The following is a 12482-nucleotide window of genomic DNA, read 5'->3' on the forward strand; positions in this document are numbered from 1 at the left end:
TAATGTACCTGTCAGAACTTGTCCACAAATGTGCATGCGAGACAAGAATTCCTCCCTAGGCTAGGAGACGCGTGTCTCCACCTCTGTGGGACCACATCTCTGCATGCAAGGGACAGGAGACGTCCGTCTCCACGGTCTGTTCCCCAGCAGACTACTTGCCTGAGACGCGCGTCTCCTAAGGGCAGCAACTGCTCTGCTTTGTTGACCACGCAGACCATCATTTCTCCATCTTTGAATTTTGAATTTTGAATTTCAAAATTCATCATTCAATATTCTTCCTTCTTCCCTTTATTTCTTCCATTTAAACACCATAAACCACATTCATCCTCCATCACCACCTCTTTAACTCTACATCATTTCCCATTCCTTCATTCCATTTAAACTTCAAACACCGCCATAAATTCCTTTCAATTCTATATTTACTCCACCACTTTCAAACCTCACTATAAAACCATACCACCACCATTCTTTTTCTTCACAACCTCCAAACCATTTTCTATTCTTCTACTCTCCACACTATCTCCTTCCAAACACATCATGCCTCCGCGTTCCGTCATCCGAAGTGTACGCCCTGAGAGACCTCCTCCCAACCATTCACATATTATCTTTCGAGAGGAAGACGACAATGCTCAACGAACCAAATATCTTGCCTTCTACGAATGTTCAGTTGTCCCCACGAAATTCGTGAACACTGAATATCTAGAAACTTTGGGTCTGATCGATGGTGTCACCCGTCTACTCACAAAATCTAGCCTACACCATCTCTGTACCGAACCCGTACCCACTTATGAGCCGCTCGTCTTAGAGTTCTTAAGCTCTTTCCACTACGACACTCCTTCTGATCAACCACTTTTAACCGGTAACATCCAATTTCGGATGTTTAACCGTGACTTTAATTTGGATCAAGAAGAAGTTGCTACGTATTTGCATTTTAACAATGCACCAAATGCTCACCGCACAATCTTTCAAGAACTCCATGGCCGACCTTGGGAGCAACTCGCTTTTGAACTATGGTTTAATCTGACTGGCGAAAATGCTACCGGTTGGAGGACTCTTCACGCTTCTCATATTCAAAATCCCGCTATACGTTATTTTCAACGTGTTTTGGGTAACACTATTTTTGCGAGATCCAACAACCACAAGGTAAACCAAAATGAATTATTTTTCCTATATTGTGCGCTAAATAATATCTGCGTCAATGCCGCACCATTTATGCTCCAACACATCCAAGGCTGCATCAACGCTCCCGCTACAAACCCCTTCCTGTTTTGCGGTATTATTACCACCTTGGCCTGTGCCTTAGGTCTTGCCGATGACCTCATCTCCCTTTCCCATCTCATGATGCCTGCTCAATCCCTCGATCTCACTTACTGCCGTGACTCACACTTGGTTTCACCACGTCCCGATGGCCGTTTCACTCTGGTCGTCAACAAAGTTCTGATTCCAACTGTCATCATGCCATGCCCCGAGCAAATCAACATCCGTTATATTCAGCGTTGGAGGCTTATTAATGAAGTTCCTCAAGAAAACCAACCTGAACATCCTAATGAGCCGGTGGATGATATGGAACAAGAGTTCAACCAAGCAGATGCTGATTTCAACCAACCTCCTCAAAATAATCCTCCGCCTATTACTCTCGAAGCCATGTATGCTGCAATTCAACGACAAGACCAACTTTTTCAAGCTATGCAGACAAATCAAAACGAAACATTAGGGCTGATTCGAGAAATGCAACAAGAGCACCGTGACTACGCTATTAGGACCGAAGGCCAATACACTGAAATTGATACACACTTGAATGATCTTAACATTCATGCAAATGGCTCTCCTACTAATAGACGTCGACGTGTTCGTACAAGAGGAGCAAGCAGTTCCCGCAACCGCAACAACGAGGAGTAGTTCACATGCATTGAGGACACTGCATCATTTAAGTCTGGGGGAGTCGTATTACTCGCTTTAGTATCATTTCTTTTATTTCCTTTCCTTGTAACGTTTTTTTTCAAATTCAATAAAGCATATTTATGGAATTTTAAGTCTTATATGTATATTTCCGTGGCTATTATAATTTTTTCCATTTTCTTGAGCCATAACAAAATTTTTTCCACCAAAATGATAAACGCAAAACCTCGCACGTTCGAGAAGTACGAAGCTACTTACCTTATACATTGAAAGATTCGAGACAATACCCTTATCGTCCCGACACTCTAAAACCCCCGAGTGTGTGTAATCGATTTGAATACCCTTTATACCGAAACCATTGACTTTAATTTTGAAGTAACCCTTATTAGTTTATTCTAGCAGTCGGCACCGTCTTGGACACCAACTACGCAGAGAGTCGATGAATATAAGTGTATGATCCATATAATTATAATTATATGCTTAACTTCCAATAGAAATGTACCTACTAAGTAAGGTGATCCTCACACGATTATTTAACCTAACGGTCACAAATCTCAAATACTAAAAAACTAAAACTCATTGTTGATTGGTTCAGAAGTTACCTGGTACTGAACTTGGTAGGAAGGACTATGGTCCGATTCCCCACAAACCACAAATGAGCACTAAGGAGTATACCACGTAAATGTGCTAGAAATCCATTAAAAGGATCATAGTCACTAACCGGCTACTCTGCTATGTGCGTGTCAAGATAATGGGCTTAATGTGATTGCGCGTGAATGAAACGGGTAAAACAAGATGATGAGTCAAGGTAAAGCTATGATGGCATGATTCGGATTGGTATGCACGCTGGGAGTTGTCTAGTGTTGCTACTGTAAGTCTATTGCTAGGATCTACCTCATAAGTTTCAGACGAAAACACTTTGTAGCTGAGTATAACCCGAACGACGTGGTGGAAATGTAGTTCATTTCACTGTCCTATGATTTTTATCTTACTATTTGCTTGAGGACAAGCAAAGGTTCAAGTCTGGGGGAATTTGATAACACGAATTTATATCGTATATTTAGCTTAAAATCCATAAGTATTATTAGCATTTTTCTTTAATTGTATTGTTTTATTGTGATATTATGCGGGTATTTGCGATGTTTCAGGTTTAACGCTCATATTGAGACTATTTGTGAAAAGGAAAGAAATGGAGCCAAATTCATTGCTATTTATGCCTAAAAGATGAAAAAAAGGGTGCTGAAGTAAGAAAGGGGTGCAAAGAAGACCCAATTGTGCAAAGTGCAAGTCCAGCCCACGAAGGAACCATTTGCGCGTGGCCCAACTTGTTCCAGCACGTGGAGACGAACGTCTCCAACGTCTCTCTGCCACGTCACCAAGAGGAGACGCCCGTCTCCAACTACCCCCTAGATCCTCTCCACTTGAGACGCACGTCTCAAGTCGTTCAACAAGTCTTCCCCAAAAAGTGGAGACGCACGTCTCCAATTCCAAGTCAAGAACTCCCTCTTTTCACGCATCGTAACTACAAAGCCTCCCCTATAAAAGGAGGCTGATACTTCAGTGTAAAGGGTCTGAATTCCTGCTAACGAAGTGCTGCCGAATTTATTCTTCAAGCATTTATTTTCCTGCCTTTCATTTAACTGCTTTCATTTTCTCACAACAATTTCTACACCGGAAATTATTGTGAACCTTTTATAGATCTAGCCTTACGTTAGATTTATTTTTTACCTTCCTTGTTTTAATTCCTGCCAAATAATTTCCGAAGAACGATCCAGCCAACCTGTGGTGGAAGTTCGAGTACTTCAAGATTCAATTTATTTCAGATTTATTTAATTCAGGTTTATTATTTACCGCTTTAATTATTATTATTATTGCATGATATATTGTATGCCATTTAACATGGCTTTTATTATGAACCAAATTAATTTATGCATGTTTAACCGTATTAATATGTCTTGCTAATTAATTAAGATATCGGTATGTAAAGTAAGTTAACCGTGGGATCCGAAATAAATTGACTTAATTATGTTTTATTAAATATCACTTGTTTTTGGTTTGTATGTCTAATTTAATTAGCGAGTCTTAAAATCAATAGAGCGAAAGTTTGAGGTCTTAAGACGGTCAAAAGTTAAAATCAACAGAGCGAAAGTTTGAGATCTTTAACTAGATAGTAGACATAGGACATTAGTTTTAAGGATGGTGAAAGCGTATTAAAACTAATTAGAACTTATTTATTTTCAAAAAGTGTTTTTAAACCCGACACGGGATGGCGAAAGCGTACGTTAGGGATATTAGCATGATCCGAGTCAACAGAGCGAGAGTTTGAGATTAGGAGATTTAAGTAGATAACGACTTCATAAAACAAGCATTTTATTAACTATGTTGTTTCCAAAAAGCTTTTCTAAATCCAATGGGATGGCGAGAGCGTACATTACGAGTTAGGAGAGTAGTCTAAGTCAACAGAGCGATAGTTTGAGAGGAGGACTTTTAATCAATAGAATTAATAAAGATTTTTAATCGAATTAATGCATTAGCCAATGGACCTTCGGATCACCTAAGTTAAACGAAATACATACTAATATCCGTCTATTATTATATTTCTTAGAATTCACAATCACTTTCCCTTAGAAACAATCAGAAAAAATATTAGTAGCCTTAGCTTTACATAGTAACCTTAGATAACAGTAGATCGATTCATAGTCCCTGTGGATTCGATATCTTTTAAAATTACACGACACGACTGTGCACTTGCAGTCATCAGATTTATAGACACGTAAAGTCGCGATCAGTTGAAAACTGGTATCAGAATAAAAAGAAATTAGTCTGAAAGTGAAAACAAAATTTTAGGGACGGCAGGGCTCAGGACTGGGACGTGCATCCCTTAGTATGGTGATGTGGGGAAGGACCCCAGATATTTTTGGGACGTTGCACATAGTGTAGGGACGCACGTCTTGTTTGACGTCACATGCATCATGACTTCAAATACTAGCTTATGATAATTGGTTATTTTTGTATCTACAAAATTGTAAATACTAGAACTAGTTCTCAACTTTTCTTTCTATATGGTCCCACACTAACATTATCATTCACAAGTTCATTTGAATAAGTCTCACATATTTTGCATTCAATTTGTAACATGATATCATCATTTCTCATATCTAGATATTCACCGTCAAAAGTGTTTATTTAGTAATTTAGTTGGAAAACAAATCTTACTTAGTTGGTACTAAATCAAATTAATGGTGGGGTAGGCGCCCCACATAGGAAATAGGGTGATCACTTAATTTTAATTGGGTAGCTGTATACATAAACAAATGTAGTATATTGGTAGTAGAGACTATATTAGTACAAGAAAAAAGAAGTTTTAGTATATTAGCGGAGATAGTCATGAACAGTATATCAATGATAGTTCACTAATTTAATAAAAGTGGATTCAATTGCAGTTTGGCTTATTAGCAGAAAATATTTTTGTAACAATAAATCAAATGACTAAAGATAGTGTAAATTAGTAATATTAGTAATTTTTACATAAACAAGTAATTAGCAGGACCACATTCTAGTGTTATAACAATAACGGAATAAAATGAATAGCAGACAGAAATATATAACAGAGTAGAATAATATTACGAGTGTTCTGGGTATAACCCGCTAATTGATAATTCATTGCAGTGTTTTTGGTAATGTTGCAACGTGACGTATTTTTGTGAGTTTTTGTGAAGTATGACGATGTTTGCGTGAATTATCTGCGGTGAATTAGCGTTGTTGATTTGTCGTGTGATATATTGGGATGTTGCGATGAGTTTTTGTGAATTATTGCGAAGTGCAGGATTTAAGGTGATGATTGTTTTTTTCAATAAATATTGATATATTTTGGCGATGTAGGCGAAAGCCTTTGTGACGATGTTTGGCGACGTGTTTGTGATATAGGCGTATGCCTCGCGATGTTGTGTTGCAATGTTTTTGATTTGTTGCATTTCATCTGTGTCTCATAATTTGCATGTTTTAGCGACGGCCTAGATTGGCAAAACAACGACGAAGGCGTATGCCTGTTTTTGATGCCTCGGTTATCTGGCAATTGGCGATGGGGGCTGAAGCCCTGGGTGCCACATGCATGATGCATTAGTCGTGTCTCATTCATTTGCTTTATTACGACGTTGTGCGTGATTATGTGATTTTGATACTTTGAATTGTTTGTGATTGAAATTGAGACGTGAGATATATAGTATGACCTGAACCGTAATATACTTTTTATCATGACTTTATTTATATTGTTTGATATCTCACCCTTTGCTTGTTTTCGCCGTTGACTTTATACTGGTAACGTGCAGGTAATGCTAGTGAGTGAAGGATTAGCTGTCGCGAGTTGAGTCGGTTGTCGCTCTGATACGTAGCACTCGGGGGGATAAAACGATTGTTTTTATTATTGTTTTAATTGCGGAATTTTATTTAGTTTTGATTTAAATTGTAACTTAAAGTTACCGTGCAAATATGCTACGATATTATTTGAATGATTATGAAGTTTGTTATTCCGCTGCGAGTTAATTGCTTTAACTTGAAACAAAGTGATTTTTGAGTAATGATTTAATTGTCGTTTTAAATTTCTGTGCTATGTATCTATATGAAGGCAAGTAAGCCGTAAATATTTTTTTTAGATGACGAATATGTGATACCTCAAATGAACTTGTTTGAAATTTATGCTCTGATTTTTTATAATAATTACCAGGTAGATTTGGGGTGTTACATTAGTGGTATCAGAGCAGGTCGATCCGTCCGGCAGTTGTCGAGTCGTAGTTAGTTAACAATCGAGTATTGTTAATTACTTTATCTGACTGTTGTTTGTGTTGTAGTGCTTAGTTGAGATGGTATGTAGAAACGATGCTGCGATTGCTGCTGCATTGGAGGCTATGGCGCAGGCTTTGGCAAATCAGCCAAATGCTGATGAGAATGCAGGATCTCGCAGTTTAGCAACCTTTCAGAGAGAGAATCCGCCGGTCTTCAAAGGCAAGCATGAACCTGATGGCGCATTGGAGTGGTTGAAGGAGATTGAGAGGATATTCCGTGTGATGGACTGCACTCAGGCGCAGAAGGTTTGGTATGGAACTCATATGCTGGCAGTCGAAGCTGATGACTGGTGGTTAGAGACTCGTCAGAGATTAGAAGTTACTGGTGAAGAGATCACTTGGATTGTTTTCCGTAGAGAGTTTATGAGGAAGTATTATCCTGAAGATGTTCGGGGTAAGAAGGAGATTGAGTTCCTTGAGCTAAAACAGGGGAATATGTCAGTGACAGAGTATGCTGCAAAGTTCACTTAGTTGGCTAAGTTCTACCCGTATTGTGAGGGAGCAGGTGCTGAGTTTTCGAAGTCCATCAAGTTTGAGAACGGATTGCGCTCTGAGATTAAGAAAGCTGTTGGGTATCAGAAGATTCGTATCTTTCCTAATCAGGTTGATAGTTGCAGGATTTATGAAGAAGATCATAATGCACATTACAAACTATTCAAGGATAGGAGAGGCAAGCAGAACCTAGCACACCCTATGATGCTCTAGTTAAAAAAGGGAAAAGCAGAAGTGGCTAATGGCAAGAAAACTAGTGGGGGAGGAGCTCTTGCTAGCGTGGTTTGTTTCAAATGTGGAGAACCTGGTCACAAGAGTGATGTGTGTACTGCTGGGGAGAAAAGATGTTTCCGTTGTGGTATAGGACACGTAACTACTGATTGTAGGCATAAAGAAGTTATCTGTTTCAACTGTGGTGAAGAAGGGCATATTAGTAGCCAGTGTCAGAAACCAAAAAGGGAACCAGGCAGTGAAAAAGTGTTCGCTTTAGCTGGAGTTCAGACAACTAATGAGGACAGGAATGCCGGAGGTGCGTATTTCATTAGTAATACTTTTAATTACTATCGTTGATTATTGGTGCTGCTAGTTGTTTCGTTGTTCCTGATTGCATTGAATGATTAGTACGTTAGATTTAAACCTTATTGAGTTTGATCGTTTCGAAGGAAAGGTAGTTAGAGTGTTGTCAAGTACAACTTGGTAATCAGAGAGTTGGAAACTAGAACGAAGTTAAGGATGGTGGTATCGGATGAATTTTCGAGGACGAAAATCTTTTAAGTGGGGGAGAGTTGTAACGCCCGGAAATTCGAGTATTCGCTTAATTTAGACGTTTGGAGTATTTCGTGAAATTTTCGTATTTTGGGACGATTTAGCCGGTATTAGTTTGGGATAGAGGATCGACAATTAATCGAGATTTTTAATATTTTTAGTATAAGAAATATTATTAGAGTGTCGGGTATTATTTTAGGAATTTTCTGAATAAATAAAATTAGACTGTAAAATAAGAGTTAACGAGTAAATCGGAAGTTTTTAATAAAATAAAATTAATTGGGCTGAATGTTGTGTTGCCCGTGTGAATTAGTTGGCCCAAAGTGGAATTAGTGAGGTATACCTTAGGTTAGAACACTCATTATCATAACACAAATTTTTGAAGAAATAGAACATAGAGGAAGAAGGTAGGAGAAACCAGTGCACGTGGGGTTTGTCGAGCAGAAGAATATTTGGGGATTTTCGGTCGGGACGATTTAGAGCAACCTTCGATCCAAAGGTAAGGGTGAGGTTCTTGCTCTATAAATGGGGATATGATGAATCGTATGTGGGGTTTAGGGAATTAATAATTGTCTCTGTGTGTTTGTATGATTTTGGTGTCGGTATTGTTATTGTGTGAAGTTTTCTGTGAACCGTTTATGAAGATTGGTTGCTCTGTGATTATTTGTTGATTTTGTGTTTTCTGTAAGTTGGAATGAATTGAATTTATATTCGATGATGATGAATTGGTATATCTGGTATTATGAATTGGTTTGGTGACATTGCGATGATAAATTTCCTGGGATTGAAATTGTTTCTGAGTTGAAAACTGGTATCAGAATAAAAAGAAATTAGTGTGAAAGTGAAAACAAAATTTTAGAGACGGGGGGCCTCAGGACTGGGACCTGCGTCCCTTAGTATGGTGAAGTGGGGAAGGACCCCACATATTTTTGGGACGTTGCATATAGTGTAGGGACGGACGTCTTGTTTGACGTCACATGCATCAGGACTTCAAATACTAGCTAATGATAATTTGTTATTTTTGTATCTACAAAATTGTAAATACTAGAACTAGTTCTCAACTTTTCTTTCTATATGGTCCCACACTAACATTATCATTCACATGTTCATTTGAATACAAGTCTCACATATTTTACATTCAATTTGTAACATGATATCAGCATATCTCATATCTAGATATTCACCATCAAAAGTGTTTATTTAGTAATTTAGTTGGTAAACAAATCTTACTTAGATGGTACTAAATCTTATTTTGTAACATAGGAAATAGGGTGATCACTTAATTTTAATTGGGGTATACAGAAACAAATGTAATATATTGGTAGTAGAGACTATATAAGTACAAGAAAATAGCAGTTTTAGTATATTAGCGGAGATAGTCACGAATAGTATATCAATGACAGTTCACTAATTTAATAAAAGTGGATTAAGTTGCAGTTTGGTTTATTAGCAGAAAATATTTTTGTAACAATAAATCAAATGACTAAAGATAGTGTAAATTAGTAATATTAGTAATTTTGACAGAAACAAGTAATTAGCAGGACCACATTCTAGTGTTATAACAATAACGGAATAAAATGAATAGCAGACAGAAATATATAACAGAGTAGAATAATATTACGAGTGTTCTGGGTATAATCCGCTAATTGATAATTTATTGCAGTGTTTTTGGTAATGTTGCAACGTGACGTATTTTTGTGAGTTTTGGTGAAGTATGACGATGTTTGCGTGAATTATCTGTGGTGAATTATCGTTGTTGATTTGTCGTGTGATATATTGGGATGTTGCGATGAGTTTTTGTGAATTATTGCGAAGTGCAGGATTTAAGGTGATGATTGTTTTTTTCAATAACTATTGATATATTTTGGCGATGTAGGCGAATGCCTTCGTCACGATGTTTGGCGACGTGTTTGTGATATAGGCGTATGCCTCGCGATGTTGTGTTGCGACGTTTTTGATTTGTTGCATTTAATCTGTGTCTCATAATTTGCATGTTTTAGCGACGGCCTGGATTGGCAAAACACCGACGAAGGCCTATGCCTGTTTTTGATGCCTCAATTATCTGGCCATTGGCGTTGGGGGCTGAAGCCCTGGGTACCACATGCATGATGCATTAGTCGTGTCTCAATCATTTGCTTTATTGCGACGTTGTGCGTGATTATGTGATTTTGATACTTTGAATTGTTTGTGATTGAAATTGAGACGTGAGATATATAGTATGACCTGAACCGTAATATACTTTTTATCATGACTTTATTTATATTTTTTGATATCTCACCCTTTGCTTGTTTTCGTCGTTGCCTTTATACTGGTAACCTGTAGGTAATGCTAGTGAGTGAAGGATTAGCTGTCGTGAGTTGAGTCGGTTATCGCTCTGATACGTAGCACTCGGGGGGATAAAACGATTGTTTTTATTATTGTTTTAATTGCTGAATTTTATTTAGTTTTGATTTAAACTGTAACTTAAAGTTACCGCGCAAAGATGCTACGATATTATTTGAATGATTATGAAGTTTGTTATTCCGCTGCGAGTTAATTGCTTTAACTTGAAACAAAGTGATTTTTGAGTAATGATTTAATTGTCGTTTTATATTTCTGTGCTATGTATCTATATGAAGGAAAGTAAGTCGTAAATGTTTTTTTAGATGACAAATATGTGATACCTCAAATGAACTTGTTTGAAATTTATACTCTGATTTTTTTATAATAATTACCGGGTAGATTTGGGGTGTTACACCTTGACAATCAAACAACGAGGGCATCAAACTGCATACGCTCAACGGAGCATTCAAACAACTTGCTTTGATAATCAATATCTGAAATGATTGCTTTTTACTCTACGGAGTTCTCAAGTCTCTTTTACTTTGGTATGATCAAGCTCTTCATGGATTCTCATCATGGAAACTTCCTTGATGTTTAAGCAAATGTTTTGTATGCAAAATAATGTTGATTATAAGAATGATAATTCTAATGCAAAGCCTATGCTAGTCTTGAAGTTTAAAAACTTTTTATGCAATGAGGTGGCCACCTCTTGTGAATGATATGTAAAGCGGGCATACAATACCAACGTAGATATGTGTTACACTTCATTGGGAGTCAGCAAAACGCTATCTCATTGGAGTGCGCTTTCGAAATAAACCCTACTTCAATTAGGACTTTTGAGGGATGTAACTTGGCCGTGTTCATGGTTTTCAGAAAACAGAGGATTTTTAGGCTCAAAATTATTTGGTACCCACCCCCTTCATGATGTTCTCCGCTCCTAAGTTCAATAAACTCCACATGAGTGCTCATCCCTCACAAGGAATTTTTGAAATGATTGAGGAATCAATGAGGTTTTTCGAACATGGCAATCGCTCACCTTTTATTCTTCTGATTCATTATCACACGACTTTGTTCTTGTTTACTTTCACCAACATTTTTCTTTTTACTGCTATATTTTTCTTTCATCCTTTTTTCTTTTCTTTTCATTTTTTTCCTCTTTTTTTTTGCTCTTTTTTTTTTGAACAAGTCATGTGACCTCGTGTTGTCTTTGATTCGTTGGAAGTGATTATGACTGCCTCATTCCATGATTGATGAAGGATTACCATTGTGGTATCGTCATCTTTTGTCCTCTTGGTAGGTGAAGGATAACCATCGCGGTTTTAACTTTCCTCAGTCTTTTGAAGGATAACCATTGTTGTATCCTTAGATACATACCCTTTATGAGTTTTGAACACTTGATCAAGTTAAATGAACACTACCCTGCCCCAGGGTTAAGATTAAGGGTTTTTTCTGATCAGAAAAGAAACTCCTACTTCAAGGCTCAAAGGGGTTAACGAGGGTCTATCTCCCTTATATCTCCGGTGTTTGGGGATTTGAAACAATGCTTGTACATCCTCCGTAGGGTTTTATTCAAAAGCACACAATTAGGGATTTTGCATTTTTTTTCATCATTCTCCCTCTACTCTTTGCCTAAGCAAGAGATAAGTAAAGTTGGTATTGTAATGCCAAAAACATTTTATGAGTGAAAACGAATGGATTACTTCAAGACAAACATAAACAATGTATTATGATTTTCATTCAAAAATTAACAATTTTTTACATGCTAGCAATGCTTAAACAAACAATGAAATATTACAAATGAGAATGCAATAAAGAACAAAATGAATGCCGTTGTTGAGGAGACTTGACTCCGTATGGACTCATTTCTTTTGAATGCTTTCTGCAGCTTTAATACCTCATTGAGACTTCAACTTGTGCATAAAACCACTTGGAGAGGATGTGATTGTTCTGGAATCAATGAGGACTTGAATTTTGCCTTTGAATGTCCTACCACCTTCAATCTAATGGCTAGGTGCCCCAGCACGGTAGCCACTTAGCATTATTATATGTTCCTTCCACGCACTTTAGATTACTTCCCAGAAGAATATTCCAACAAAGGCGTACAAGAGTTGTGAGATTTTTGCCTTATTTTAGGGATTCGAGCAATGCAAATGATGCAATGCT

The 12482-nt window shown here is 37.4% G+C and overlaps 1 protein-coding gene across 1 annotated transcript; it reads left to right on the forward strand.

The window, feature by feature from the left end:
• Nucleotides 1-1455: 1455 nt before the first annotated feature.
• Nucleotides 1456-7802, forward strand: LOC131631263 (uncharacterized). The gene is made up of 5 exons (XM_058902057.1): nt 1456-1646; nt 5906-5999; nt 6747-7134; nt 7246-7343; nt 7446-7802. Exons 1-5 carry the CDS (start codon nt 1456-1458, stop codon nt 7800-7802), a joined length of 1128 nt encoding a protein of 375 aa, XP_058758040.1.
• The last annotated feature ends 4680 nt before the right edge of the window (nt 7803-12482 follow it).

This window comes from Vicia villosa, unplaced genomic scaffold, assembly GCF_029867415.1.
Source record: "Vicia villosa cultivar HV-30 ecotype Madison, WI unplaced genomic scaffold, Vvil1.0 ctg.000795F_1_1_3, whole genome shotgun sequence".
Classification (NCBI taxonomy): Eukaryota; Viridiplantae; Streptophyta; class Magnoliopsida; order Fabales; family Fabaceae; genus Vicia; species Vicia villosa.